The 15419-nt window shown below is 43.4% G+C and overlaps 1 protein-coding gene across 1 annotated transcript in view; it reads right to left on the bottom strand.

Annotated features, from left to right (window-relative positions):
* AKAP10 (A-kinase anchoring protein 10) overlaps positions 1-15419 on the bottom strand; it is a 54507-nt gene that overhangs the window by 26964 nt on the left and 12124 nt on the right. The window contains 2 exon segments of the mRNA XM_087924745.1: positions 3698-3729; positions 5266-5313. Of these exon segments, the coding sequence (XP_087780871.1) occupies positions 3698-3729; positions 5266-5313 (80 nt within the window).

Below are 15419 nucleotides of genomic sequence, written 5' to 3'. Positions count from 1 at the left end.
ACACTGCAACCGTCATAAATGTGAGTCGGCTGTCAAGCATCCGAATGTAAATCACGTGACCATGGGGGTGGGGCGCTGCAATGGTCATAAGTGGGGGGAAACGGTCCTAGGTCACCTTTTACACTGCCTTTGTAACTCCGTAACGGTCGCTGGATGAACAGTTGTTGGTTCTTGAGGTATGTTAGCAATTTGGACCAAACTTTCTGTCACTAAGTGGGATGGTCACAAAGCATGGAAATCCCCGACTTTCTAAATAAATCAGCAGGGGAGGTTTGCAAATGGACTGAATCTCTAAAGGAAGTCCCTATAAAAATCCAGACTCACATGCCATACATTAAAATTAATCGTGTTGAAGACTAGCCGGCTCTTCTCTTTTACTATTCTTCTTCTTATCCTTCCTAGTACCTATCTCTTCCCACTTATGAGTATAACCGTGTTGCTTGTATCTTTACCATGGGTAGTATTTTGTTTGTTCCCTAGTATGAGTTGATTGCTTATTTAGTATGAGTATCACTAAACGTACGTTATGATTCTTGATTAATATATATATTTTATGTACAATGAGAGCATCTGCACCAAAGACTAATTCTTTTGTGTGTCCAATCACGCTTGGCCGGTACAGAACTCTATTCCCTTCTTCTGAATCTAAGAATTATAAAAAGAAATGAGGTAATTTCATTTCCTTCCACTTCCTGCTGTTGTATTCATGCAACGAAGACAATGGGAGTGATTAAGTCAGTGTCGTTTTTTTTTTTTCAACCGTGGCAACTTTCAGAGGTGTGGACTTCAACACCCAGAATTCCCCAGCCAGCCACATGAAGACTTTATAATAAGGCAGTTAAGAAGAAATTAGTTTTAATGGGCCGAAGGTAATTAGCACATGAAGGCTGGGCCAATATAGTTGGTTTGAGGAACAATGGGGTAGTTATTTAGTTTTTTTTTTTTTTTGTAACCCAGAAGAGGAAAAAACTAGTTTCCTTCAGGTTGGCAAAGAAATATTAAAATATTTTGCCGTCCTACGACAAAATATTATTATTTTATTATTATTATTAAGGACTATATTTAGTCCTTTAGTGACTGTTTGAAGTTACGAGACTGGAAAAAAGCGACTTATGACCATGTTTCACATTTGTTGTAGCCTCCCTGTAGTCACGGGATCAAAAGTCAGATGCTTGGCGGCAGAGGTTTGGAGAGGAGGGGGTAAAAAGTTTAGGCGGGCTAAGAAGGAAAGGGAAAAGGGGGAAAAAAGTTACAAAGGTATAAAACAAGATGGAGAGAAGAAAAAATTTTTTAGGGATAATGGGTAATGTATGGGGGTTTTTTTCTTAAAAAAAAGGGGATTCTGCAAAGTACACATGAGTATTGTAATAGTGTAGTGTATAGTATTATAAGTAGATAATCAGAACTTTTTAAGATCTAATAAAAGACTAAAATATCAAGGTATAACTTTAAAATGTTTAATAATGAATAATTTTAAGTTTTAATAAAATACTAAAGGGAATGTTTAAAATATTAGTTTAAATATAGAGTTTAATGGATTAATGTGTTGACTGTTGCGGATTTATTATTGTAGTATTGGTTTCTGAAATAGTAGAATGTACTAAGCAGAATCTGATTGGGATTTAGGTGTTATTTTAAATTTTAATTTAGGGGAATGATAGAAAGGCATCATACTCTGATTAGTGATTCCAGGGGAAACTATTCTTTTTTTATATTGGAAATGAGACAGATGTAAATGGAGAAATGGACAAAAGATATAAAAATATTTTCTTTAAAGCAAGATTAAATATATAAAACAGAATTAAGACGAGGCAAAAGTGGAGAGGAGTTATATAATAGATATAGAATGGTAAACAAGAGGGGTAAGGGCATATAAGAAGAGCATGAATTCAATTGAAGTCCATACAAAAAGAGGTAATCTGGGGCCAAGTTACTTTCTAAAAGAAAGTTTTATGTTTTTATGTTTATGTCTTATGTGTGTGTGTTCAATTAAGAATTAAATAATAAAATCTAGGAGGAAGACTAGATGAGAACAATTATAAACAAGCCAGAGGAAAATATAAATGTGATGTTTGAACAGCAGATAAATTAGAAAGGAAATATGATTGAATAATGATTAAAGAGAAACAATGTGGATTTTGGTAAAGGGAATTTACGTGTTTATATGGAAATGGGATAAATTATAAGTATGTGATATAAAGCAATGTGTTACCTGCCTTGTAAAGATTTACAATGGAAAGAGGTTTTATGTTTCTAATGTTTAATGATGTTTTGTTTTGTTTGTTTGTAAAATCAATAAAACTTGTTTTTTTTTAAAAAAAAAAAGTCAGATGCTTGGCCACTGACTCCTATTTATGACGGTCACACTGTCCCCTTTTGCGACTTCTGACAAGCAAAGTCAATAAGGGAAGCCAGATTCACTTCAGAAGCTTAACTATAACGGTTCACTTAACGACTGTGGCGAGAAAGGTCGTAAAATGGGACAGAGCTCAAATTAACAAACATGTTATGCCCCTGGTGGAGACGGACTCTGAGGGAGAGGAGGAACAGCCGACAGGGAGTGGAAGTGGGGCTCCGGAGGTGGTGGAGGAGGCTGGGGAAGGGCTGAGGCCGGCTGGACAGTCAGAGGAGGATCTAGGCCCATCCCCTCTCTACCTTAGGGCACGCAGGGAGGAGAAAATAAGGGAGAAACGTAAATGGCTGGTCTACGGGGGAGGAAAGGGCCTTGATCCTCTTCATGGGCTGCTGCTGTGACAACTGCATAAGAGTTTGGACCTGCATACTGGCAAACACTGGAAACAAAGTGTGTGTTATTTGGGGCTGAAGTTATCTTGGTTGGCGTCCTTCCAACAGACTGTGCCTTGTTATCTCCTTGAAGTTGGTAAATACTTATCCTATTCCATTGTGGAAATTTCATCATTGTAGTTTGTTTGATTTTTTTATTTCACCTCTATCTGCTCATTAAGTTCGGACTGTATTGCTTTCTTTTGAAGACTATTTTTGAGTACGTTTTATCCCCATCTGAGTGTTATTGAACAGCGGGGCCAAGTTGGAGGCATTAAAAGACATTTATTTAACCTTTTGGATTTTGTTACGTTTGTGTTACACTCTGGGTCATCACAAAACATCTCACTTAGCAGCAGAAATTTGGGGCTCAATGGTGGTCATAAGTCAAGGACTACCTGTGTCTGAAAGGAAGAGGCTTGGAGTAGAGTTAGCCCTCGAGTTACAACCACCCATTACCACAGAACTGAGAAACTGACTTCTGACCAGTCCCCGCACTTATGACCACCGCAGCACCCTTATGCTCACGTGTTCAAAACTTGGGTGCTTGGCAACCGACTCGTATTTATGAAGGTTGCAGTGTCCCATGAGATCATAGCTTGTTTCTGACAACCCCAGTCAACGCGGGGAGCCGATTTGGGGGATTCACTTAAGAACAGCAGCGATTGGCAAAAAGCAGGCCGTAAAATTGGATGTGACTCGCTTAACAACCACGCTATTTAGTGATGGAAATTCTGTTCCCGATTATGATTGTAAATCATGGGCTGCCTATAATGGAGATTTGGGAAGGTCATTTAAGTGGAATCTCCTAACCGTAAAAGGTTATGAACGTTTGCAGAAACTGAGGGCGGTTCAGACTGAATCCCTAATTCCTGGGAAATTCGGGTTTTCTGGAATTATGGGACCTCTTACCAAAATTGCCGGGCATGGGAGCCAGTCCAGACTCTGCAAATATGAAAAGAAAGCAGTTAATTTTTGCTGAGGGTGTGAAATGTGACAGAAATGTGATACAGTGCCCATCCCGCATAACTTTAGAAGCCCTTGTAGAATTTAGTCAGCATATTCAAGGTCAAACCCAGGTAATATTAGATAATTTATGAGACCCTCTGCGCAAATCTGAAGGTCAGGGTTAAAAAAAAAAAAGAGAGAGAGATAATGGCTTGAAAAATTAATGGAGGCAGAAAGAAAGCAAGTGTTGACTGTGTCCTTGTGCAGTAAGGGCATTATAATATTGATCAGGAGTGGAGGGAAGTGGCCCTTTTATGACTTGTGGACTTCAACTCCCAGAATTCCTCAGCCAGCATGGGGAACAATATGTCTCCTGGTGATTGGTCCAGAGTCACCTAGTTGGCTTTCCTGCCTAAGGCGGGACTAGAACTCACCGTCTCCCGGTGATTGGCTCAAAGTCACCCAGCCGGCTTTCATGCCTAAGGCGGGACTAGAACTCACCGTCTCCTGGTGATTGGCTCAAAGTCACCCAGCCGGCTTTCATGCCTAAGGCGGGACTAGAACTCACCGTCTCCTGGTGATTGGCTCAAAGTCACCCAGTTGGCTTTCATGCCTAAGGCGGGACTAGAACTCACCATCTCCTGGTGATTGGCTCAAAGTCACCCAGCCGGCTTTCATGCCTAAGGCAGGACTAGAACTCACCGTCTCCTGGTGATTGGCCCAAAGTCACCTAGTTGGCTTTCATGCCTAAGGCCGGACTAGAACTCACCATCTCCTGGTGATTGGCTCAAAGTCACCCAGCCGGCTTTCATGCCTAAGGCGGGACTAGAACTCACCGTCTCCTGGTGATTGGCTCAAAGTCACCCAGCCGGCTTTCATGCTTAAGGCGGGACTAGAATTCACTGTCTCCCACTTTCTAGGCTGATGCTTTAAACTCTAGATGGAAGTAGCTGCGACTGTTTAATTCTACTTAATTCTTAATTAAGTTTTGACTGTTGAACCACCCATGTGGTTACGTGATTTGCATTTTGGGCGTTTGGCAATTGGCTTGCATTTACAACCCATGGCAAAAAAAAACATCCAGCGGATACACTGGATTTGGACTTATGACCTTGCTTAGTAGCCACAGTGACTTGCCCTAAGAAGAACGGTTGTAAAATCAAACCCAGTCATGAAGTGATTTGACTTGACGACTGTAATGAATTATTAGCAAAATTCCAAGCTCAACTGTGGTCAAAAGTCGAGGACCACCTGTACTTAAAAAGCAGGGGGTCCCCAAACTTGGCAACTTTTAAGACTTGTGGACTTCCAATTCCCAGAATTCTCCATCCAGCATCGTTGGGAATTGGTCCACAAGTCTTAAAGTTGCCAAGTTTGGGGACTTCTGACTTATAAAGAGTGGAGAGACAAGAGGTTGGAGTCATGCACATTTAAAAAAAAAAGGCTGACCACCCAAAGCATTTAAGAGCCTTTGCATTGCATGGCAGCTGCAGAGAACTGAACCACCAGCCGAGTGGAAAAGAGAGGATTTACCTTTAATCGCCCTGGCTTCTGCTGGCTTCTGGTGCTCTCTGCCTCTCACTGCAAGGACACAAGAAAGGCTGGATTTAGCAAGGGAGGAAACACTTAGGAACACCCTTGCAAATACCTGGGAACACACACAAAAGACTGACAATATCCCACAGACCAGGGTCCGTGGAACACTTTCTACAGGGCCGCCGGTTTGCTGGGTGCCGCCATCTTGTTTTGATGAAAAAGTGCTTCCGGTGAGCTTTTCCGGGTAGAAAGCGGCGTTTGGGTGCTGAAAGAATCAAAACCAAGGCATGAGGATTCTTTCAGCACGCATGGCAAGGCGAGCCGAGCGACCGTCCCAAAGCCCATTGTCACAGGTACAAAGGAGGAGTTGAAGGTGGCGGGGAGAGGCGGGGGACGGCTGGCTGGCCGGTTGCTCGGCTCGCCTTGCCATGTGTGCTGATGCCAGTACCGGGCCGCGGATGATTTTGTGATGCCGGTACCGGGCCACGGCACAAAAAAGGTTGGGGGCCACCGCCATAGACCCTCCGCAACAAAGAGGGCGAAATGCAGTCCACGCACAAAATAAAACCCACAGGTCAAATCAGAAGAGGACAATACTAAACAGATAAGCTATAAGTTGAAAAGATAAAACCCAATAACACAAGAGGACTTCAGTGCTAGGTCATCAAAGAACACAGCAGTACAAGTCAGATTATTAAAAGTAGATTGTGCTTTTCTCAGACTTGGTCACTTTCAGAGGAGTGGACTTCTACTCCCTGCATTGCCCAGCCAGCGTCTTGCTGAAGTTGAGAAACGTAATAAACCACCAGCCCATCAAATCTGTATCATTCCGCAGCCGCTCCCAAAAAATCTTGTGAAGGGCCTCCTCACAGGCCTGCTATTTATTTAAGGAGCTAACTTGGGACTATCTCAAGCTATGCTACACACTTTCTCCCGTTTTGCTAAAGAAAGAGACAGAGGGAAGGAGGGAGGGCGGGAGGAAGAGAGAGAGATAAGATAGAGAGAGAGAGATGAGGGACAGAAAGAGAGATGAGAGATAGACAGAGATAGAGATGAGGGAGGGAGAGGGAGAGAGAGAGAGAGAGAGAGAGAGAGAGAGAGAGGAAGAGAGATGAGATGGAGGGAGGGAGAGAGAGAGAGAGAGAAATTCTGTTCCCTTATATCATTTCCCCACCCTATAAACACGACCCTGAAGTCTTTAAAGAAATTTGGGCTGAATTTTCCTCCTCCTGCTTCCTCCCTCTTTAACACCGTACCACTCCAGATCGTAAGGCTGTGCACTTTTCTTTCAATTCAGTTTCCAAACCTGAGCTGGAAGATTTGGGGAGGGCACGGAGGGAGGGAGGGAGATGCCAAAAACGTAAATAACAAAGCAAGATTATACAGGTGTCCATTGCTGACCAACTCAAGATAGCAACTTCGCTCCGACATGGGGGCGCGGCTGTACCAACCCTACTCCTTACTTTGGACATCACCAGCTGTTCTATCTTTCCAAAAACCTGGAGAAAAAGCACCTGGGACGTCTAGTACAGGAGCGCGAGACTTCACGGCTTCTGCCCGCGGACAGATGGTTTGCAACGGAAATGAAGACCGCAAAGGCTCCTAAGCAGCCCTGAAGTTTTCCAACTGTCACCGTTCCGAACGACCAACTGAATTATGTCCATTCTAGGAGGTCATAAGAAGTCCAGAGTTTTCCTCCTCCCTTCTAACTCTGCTTTCCTTTTGTGTCAAGGCTTCTATGGCCAGAATTTCAAGGACATATTTTTTTTAAAAAAAAAAAAAAAACATCGCTCTCCAGAAGCTTCGGGAACCGAAGTACAAAGATAAAACTGCTTGAAAACGCAGGGATGTCCTTTGTGGATTGGCTTTGAGTCTCTTTTTTTTTCAGAAATAGCAACCAGCGAAAGTCCTTAAGCATTTCATTTTCATTCAATTTATTGATTAGCCCTTGGGCCATTTCGAAGTGCAGAGTTCAGAAACATACATACATACACACACATATATATATGTGTGTGTGTGTGTGTGTGTGTGTGTGTGTGTGTGTGTGGTACACAGATGACTTAACCTCTGGAATATGACACCCGATACTGCTCAGATGTTCTCGCGCCTTAAAATGGCTTCTACTGTACAGCAGAGTTGCCATGGTAATGGCTTCCCAGTACTCTACAAGGGGGCTCCCGACAGATGACTTACCCTCTGGAAACAAATATTGGGTGGTAAGACACCCTAACGCCTTGGGGTGTGTGTGCCTCAAAATGGCTTCTACTGTATAGCACAGTAGAGTTGCCATGGTAACGGCTTCCCAGTACTCCACAAGGGGGCTCCCGACAGATGATTTACCCTCTGGAAACAAATATTGGGTGGGTAAGTAACGCCCCCTCGGTGTATGTGTATGTGTGTGTGTGTGTGTGTGTGTGTGTGTGTGTGTGTGTGTGTGCCTCAAAATGGCTTCTACTGTACAGCACAGTAGAGTTGCCATGGTAATGGATTCACAGTACTCCACAAGGGGGCTCCCGTCAGATGACTTACCCTCTGGAAACAAATATTGGGTGGGTAAGACACCCCTAACGCCCTTGGGGTGTGTGTGTGCCTCAAAATGGCTTCTACTGTATAGCACAGTAGAGTTGCCATGGTAACGGCTTCCCAGTACTCCACAAGGGGGCTTCCTCTAGGAAGGGCCCCTCAGCTTCAAGCAGAGGGCAAGTTGTCTGGGGAGGTGCCTGCTAGTGCAAATAATCACCTCAAAGGCTGCTCCCTGTAGAATTTTTCCAAGGCTGTTGGCCAGGACATTCTCACCACAGTGGTTGAGGTAACTGGGCCAGGCCCAAGCCGCCTCCCGGGAAAGGTCAGGTGATTGGCCAAGTCCTTTGTAGGGTATAGAATGGAATCTCCCATATCTGAGCCTTGTCTTAAGCAATTAAAAAAAAAAAAGGATAATTCTCAGAAGGCAAGATTGAAATAATGACCGGTGTATGCAAATATTTGCGGCTATGTAATGGTCTCTGTGTTAAGTAGGAAGGAGAAATGCTCTTCTGGCTTCAAATTTTATTTTATTCTGCTTTATGGATGGAACTGACTTACAACCATTTTTTTAGTAACTGGTTGAAGGTACAACGGGCACTGAAAAAAGTGATTTACGACTGTTTTACACACTTACAGCAGCCCCCGTGCTCACGTGAGCAAAATTCAGAGGTTTGGCAACTGGCATGTACTTATGACTGTCGTGGTGTCCAGAGGCCACATGATCCCCCTTTAGTGACCTGGGAAGCCAGATTCACTTAACAATGGGGTGACTAACTTAACAACTGCAGCGATCCGCTTAAGAACCGTGGCGAGGAAGGTTGCAAAACGGAGCAAAAGTCACTTTACAATGGTCTCACTTAGAGACGGAGATTTGGGACTCAACTGCGGTCGTTAAATCGAGGACTAACCGTAATGAAGTTTGCGTTAACCGTCACGATGAAATGGTCTGAGGGAACGACCTTGGGGGACAGGGAGGAAGAAGCACCCCAAATGTAACCACGTGACCACAAGGGGGAAGGTGTCAGAACTTCAAATTCGGGACGTAAAACTGCGAAGCAACTCGATGTAAGTCTAGGACTAACTGTATGTGTCAAATTCAACTCATGAAGATTTGTATGGATACCTCTGAATCAAATTTCGGGGAAATTTGGAGATTTTCTTCTGCCTTTTTGCAGAGGTATTTTTTGCTTTTCAGATTTAAGTTAGATATGCTAAATAATAAATTCGCTTACATTCCTGGGTTATCCTAGCTCCGTGATGGCGAACCTGTGTCATGCGTGCCGGAAGTGACATGCAGAGCCATCTCTGCCAGCATGCAAGCTGTCGCCCCAGCTCAGTTCCACTGTGCGCATGCATTTCCCGCCAGCCAGATGATTCCCGGGTATCCGCCGTGCATGCCTGGGTCTCATGCGGGAGACGTGCGCGTGCGGCAGGGGGAGTCGCACGTGCATTGCATTAATGGCATGCGACGACAAAAACGTTAGCCATCACTGTCCTAGCTGTTTCCCACCCAAGGAGGGTTAATCCTACTTGATTTGCGAGATCGCCTCAAATACAAGCAGTCCTTGACTGACAGCAGTTCGTTTAGTGACCATTCAAAGTTACAACGGCACTGGGGAAAAAAGTGACTTATGGCCGTTTCCCACACTTATGACCATGGAAAACATTCTCATGGTCATTGATTAAAGTTCAGACACTGGGCAAGTGGCGTGTACTTATGATGGTTGCGATGTCCCGGGATCATGTGATCCCCCTTTGCGACCTTCTGATAAGCTAAGTCAACAGGGAAACCAGATTCACTTAATAAACATGAGACTGCCTTAACAACGGCCGTGATTCATTGAACAACTGTGGCAAGGTAGGTGGCAAAGTGGGGCAAAACTGGCTTAGCAATATAAATTTTGGTCTCCATTGAGGTCGTACGTTGAGGACTAACCTGTAGAAGCTTCCAAAGCCATGTCTTTCAACACTTTTCAGATGGGTGGATTTCAGCTCCCAGAATTCCCCCATGGCTGATTAAAGAATTCTGGGAAATTGTCCATGTATATAGTTCATGAACTGGAATAGACATGACAGCAGGCCAGCCAATTGGGGACTGGCTGGAATAGACATGGCAACAGGTCAGCCAATGGGAACTGTTTAGACATGGCAACAGGTCAGCCAATGGAGACTGTTTGATTAGACATGGCAACAGGTCGGCCAATGGAGACTGCTTGATCAGACATGGCAACAGGTCGGCCAATGGAGACTGTTTAATTAGACATGGCAAAAGGTCGGCCAATGGAGACTGTTTAATTAGACATGGCAAAAGGTCGGCCAATGGAGACTGTTTGATTAGACATGGCAACAGGTCAGCCAATGGGAACTGTTTGGATTAGACATGGCAACATGTCAGCCAATGGAGATAGTTTGATTAGACATGGCTACAGGTCAGCCAATGGGGACTGTTTGGAAACTGAACCATAGCATTTGTTTTGTATGGGGCCATAAGAGACAGTTTGGAGCCTGGGCGTGGCTTTGACTTGCTCAACTGAATATAGCAGTGATGGTGAACCTTTTTGGCACCAAGCACCCAAACTGGTTGTTTGGCCATTTTCAGGCCATTTTTCAGGCCGTCTTTGGCCTGAAAATGGCCTGAAAAACAGCCTATTTTGGGGACATTTTGGGGGCCATGTTCTGGCACTCCGGCGCCCGCAAACACCAGCTGGCTGGCATGCCAAAAAACCAGAAGAATAGCTGGCGAATAGCTGAAAGGGCTCTGCATGCCACTTCTGGCATGTGTGCCACAGGTTCACCATCATGGGCATATAAGAGTTGGTTTGTCCTCTGTAAATCTAGGCCTCAGGGCCTCTGAATCTCTCTCTTCTGTAATGACTGGCTTCTGTGAATATTGCTTCCTATTCCTGATTTTTTTTTTTTTTTGTATGCTGACTTCTGCTGTATGGTATTGTATGTAAAGGAAGTTAGTTTTCTTTGTTATGTGGATCCTGCAGAATCATTTACTGGTGCGCTGGTCGGATGTGCTACAAACTCTGGTGGAATTCTGTATGTTGAACCTCTTAAAAGTGGCTGAGATTGAAAAACGCCGCTCTGGAGTTTGGGTTTATTTCTCAAACATAGACTTTGGCCCTGGAATTTAGCAAGTAGATTTTTAAGCAAGAGAACCGTCTCTCTCTCGCCCCGCAAGGCGAATTCTTTAAATATAAATCCTATCTGGAAATTTTGCAGATTGACCTGATGGGTCTTTTTTTTGCAAACAAAGAGACGGGCTGGAGCGATTTCACGTCTCCTTGTTCCAAACACAGGAAGTTCCCAGACTTGCCCAGTTGTGTTTTCACAAGGTGTGTCAAACCGACAGCATGGCAAACGGGGCTGGGATTCTATCCGGTTCGCTGTTACATCTGGTTCGCTGAACTGGTATTTCGACCAACTGGCTGGCCCCGCCCACCCCAGCAATTTCCACGTGGCCCATTTTGGATGGAGGTAAGCGTAGCTTTCGTCCTCCCAGAGGCCTGGGGGAGGCCTCCAGACCCTTGGAAGGGCGAAAACGGCCTCCCCCGGGCTCTGGAGGCCCACCGGAAGCCAGAAACAGGAAGTTCCAGCAGGCCATGCCCACCATGGCCACGCCCACCTAGCAACCGGGCAGCGATCCGGTTGCTGGGATTTTTGAATCTCACCCCTCCCTGATGGCAAAGATTGTGTGCTCTTGTACTATAAGTGTAAACTTTTGCTACTCAACTGAAAATGGCCGCAAAATGCAATATTAGCTGGTCCCTGACTTACAACTGAGGAAAGGAAAAAAGAAGCCTTGCCCTTTAAGGAATAGGCAAAGTTCTTTCCTTTTGTGGATGGCTGGGAGAAATGCAAAATGATTTGGTCAGCTGCGTTGAAAGTCAGAATCAGTTTATTAATAGGAAGGCAGGTAAAAAGAAATCTCACAGCGTTCCTACGATTAATCTAATAAGTGGGTAAGAAAACCCCTTTCTTATACTTTTTCAGGTCCTTTGATTTGGAAGTGAAGTCTTTGATTTTTGTGTGTTGAATTCCTGACTCTTTCAGGTTGGGATCTTGGTTTTATGGCGCTGATCCTTTGTAGTTGCTTGTCTGCTATCATGGTTGCTTCCTCCCATGCCTTTTGGTTTGCTTTTCACAAGTTTTTTTTTATAGCTTGCTATCTATTTGATTCTATGGGAAAGGATCTTAGCTAGTTTGTAGGGTTTTTTTCTCTGTCTCTCATGCCTGTAATTTTCTCCTTCCTTTGTTGTGAAAAGTAAGCTGGCTCCAGCTATTTTAATAGCCCTACTTGACAAAGGGTGGGGGCTGTTTTCCCAGAAGAGCGGGGAATCGTAACTTCCAACACAACCATCCGCTGAATGACCATTCGAAGTTACAGCGGCACTGGAAGGAGTGACGCACGCTCTTTTTTTCACACTTAATGACCGTTACAGCCTCCCCACGATCATGTGATCAAGGTTTGGACTTTTGGTAACTGGCTCATGTTTAGGACGGTGGCAGAGTCCCAGGATCATACAATCCCTTTTTGTGACCTTCTGACAAGCAAAGTCAAAGGGGAAGCCGGTTGATGCATTCATTAGGCCCTTTTTAAAAATTTCTGTGCGAACTTCTTATTTGTGATTGAAATGAGTCATTAACTGCGCCAGGTACAAACAACAGGATATTCCCTCTGCGCTGTCCAACTATTTACAAAGTCTGCAATAGTATTACTATTAATCTTCTCATTGCTCCTTATCACCCATCCCCTCCCACTTGTGACTGAATCACCGTGACTTTGTCGCTTACGACTTTTATGGACTGTTTCCTAGTATGATTCAATTGCTTATTATTTTACCCTCTGACTATCATTAAGTGTTGCACCTTATGATTCTTGACTCTTGACAAATGTATCTTTTCGTTTTATGCACACTGAGAGCATTTGCACCAAGACAAACTCCTTGTGTGTCTCATCGCACTTGGCCAATAAAGAATTCATTCATTCATTCATTCATTCATTCATTCATTCCTACCTTTGCAGATATGTGGGGCCTAAAATGTTACCTAGTTGGGTCGTGAAACGCCTGCAAGAAAATAAACCATGCTCCAAGAGTATCAAGGAGCCCACATTTCATGGAACTACACACAAGCCTGCCAGTGGGACTAAGAGGGAGTTTAAAATCAAGGTGTCAAACTTCTGAAATCGCACAATAGCTTCCCTGTTGAAAAACTGGTTTTCGATACGTGCAATGCGGTTTACCTTCTTTCTGGTTGGGGCTGAATCAAGAGGAAGAAAATACCAACCTTATCCAGCTGCTGAGCTGATAAATTCGTCAGAGGTGCATTTCACACCTACGCCCAAACAAACCTGGACCTTGCAAGAGGCAAAGGACTTCGAAAATCACACTCCACAGAAGCAATCAGCAGAGGCACATATAAAAACCAGAAAAAAAAAATTACCCAAAACAATAAGGAAACTTCAATCCAAAAAGAGATCACTGTGACGGAAAAACAAATCTGGTCACGTTGCCAACTTCAAAAGCCGATACAAAAATTTATACCATCAGATAAAGACTGAATGCACCAATTATCACATTAAACAAGAGGAAAACCTTCTATGCACCAATTCCACCCGCGCTTTCTACAATTTTGTAAACATCAAACTAAAAGACTCAAGGTCCATCCCACCCCTGAAAGGACCTAATGGTAAAGACTGCAACAAGGACACCATTAAAGCCAACCTCTTTAACACATTCTTTGGCTCAGTATTTGCAAACAGCAATGGATCATGCCCAGTATTTCCTAATCGAACCACAGACGACAACAATGATCTAATACATATCGATCTTACAGTAGACAATGTTGAAAAAGCACTACGCAATCTAAAGCCATCTCTATCTATTGGACCGGACGGAATATGTGCCTACTTCTTATAAAAGCTATCCACTGCCATCGTAGAACCTCTAAGCATAATCTTCGAAAAATCTTTCAGGACCAGTTCCTTGCCTAACCTATGGTCACAATCCACGGTCATCCCCATCTTCAAAAAGGGAGACCCCAGCCTAGTTGAAAATTACAGACCAATCTCCTTATGCTGCGTCACCTGTAAAGTCATGGAATCAATTATTAACCAATCCATCATCCTCCACTTAGAAACAAACAACCTACTCTCTGATAAAGAATTTCAGAAAAAAACTATCCTGTAATCTGCAACTCTTACACTGCAAAAACATATGGACTACACAACTCAATCAGGGCAAATCAATAGACGCAATCTACATAGACTTCTGTAAAGCCTTTGATTCAGTGGTACACGACAAACTACTCCTAAAACTAAAATCTTACGGTATCTCTGGGCACCTGCATAACTGGATAGAAGCATTCCTGTCAAACAGACAACAAATGGTCAATATTGGGAGCGTCCTATCAAATTCTGTACCTGTCAACTGTGGTGCCCCCCAAGGCAGTGTTCTAGGACCAACTCTCTTCATACTCTACATAAATGACCTCTGTGATCATATTAAGAGCAACTGCATTCTCTTCGCTGATGATGTAAAGCTGTTCAATACCAGAGACAATACTACTACCCTTCAAAAAGACCTTGACTATGTATCAGAATGGTCAAACAAATGGCAACTTCAAATCTCAACAAACAAATGCTCTGTCCTATGTATTGGCAAAAATAATCAGAAATTAAAATACAGGCTGAATGTTGATGATCCAAATTCTGTCAAGGATCTTGGAGTGCTCACCTGAAATGAGCTAAGTGCTAGAGCCCACTGTAACTACATAGCCAAAAAGGCATTAAGAGTTGTTAACTTACATAGCTTTTTCTCTGTAATATTACACTACTAACTAGAGCATACAAAACATTTGCTAGACCAATACTCAAATACAGCTCATCAGTCTGGAACTCACATTAAGTATCTGATATTAACACAGTTGAGAAAATCCAGAAATATTTCACGAGAAGAGCTCTCCACTCCTCTACTCGTAGCAGAAGACCTTATGCCACCAGACTTGAAATTCTAGACCTAGAAAACCTAGAACTATACCGCCTTGGGTCCGATCTAAGCATGGTATATAAAATCATACATTGCAATGTCCTACCTGTCAATGAATACTTTAGCTTCAACCATAACAATACAAGAGCACACAATAGATACAAACTCAAAACTGCACCAAGCTTGATTGCAGGAAATACGACTTCAGCAACAGAGTGGTCAATGTCTGGAATATTCTACCTGACTCTGTGGTTTCTTCCCCAAACCCCCAAAACTTTAACCTTAGACTGTCTCCTATTGACCTCACCCCTTTCCTAAGAGGTCTGTACGGGGCGTGCATAAGCCCACCAATGCGCCTACCATCCCTGTCCTATTGTTTATTTTTCTTATATATATCCATGTATTCATAACTATGTTTTTACTTATACCTATTATCTTGTAAGCAATTGAGAAACCAAATAAAATAAATAAATAAATAAAGCGGGCGTTGGGGGAGGAAGGAGCTTAAATACATTTTTTTTCCAAAGGAGAAATACAAGCAATCAATTGTCTGACTGAAGTGGACCATAGATAACCCTTGACTTACGACCACAACAGAGCCCAAAATTTATGCTGCTAAGAGAGACAGCTGTT

This window comes from Pseudonaja textilis, chromosome 1, assembly GCF_049901715.1.
Source record: "Pseudonaja textilis isolate UNSWEBS1 chromosome 1, rPseTex1.2, whole genome shotgun sequence".
Classification (NCBI taxonomy): Eukaryota; Metazoa; Chordata; class Lepidosauria; order Squamata; family Elapidae; genus Pseudonaja; species Pseudonaja textilis.
Note: the sequence above shows the minus strand (reverse complement) of the source record. Positions and strands in the feature narration are given on the sequence as shown.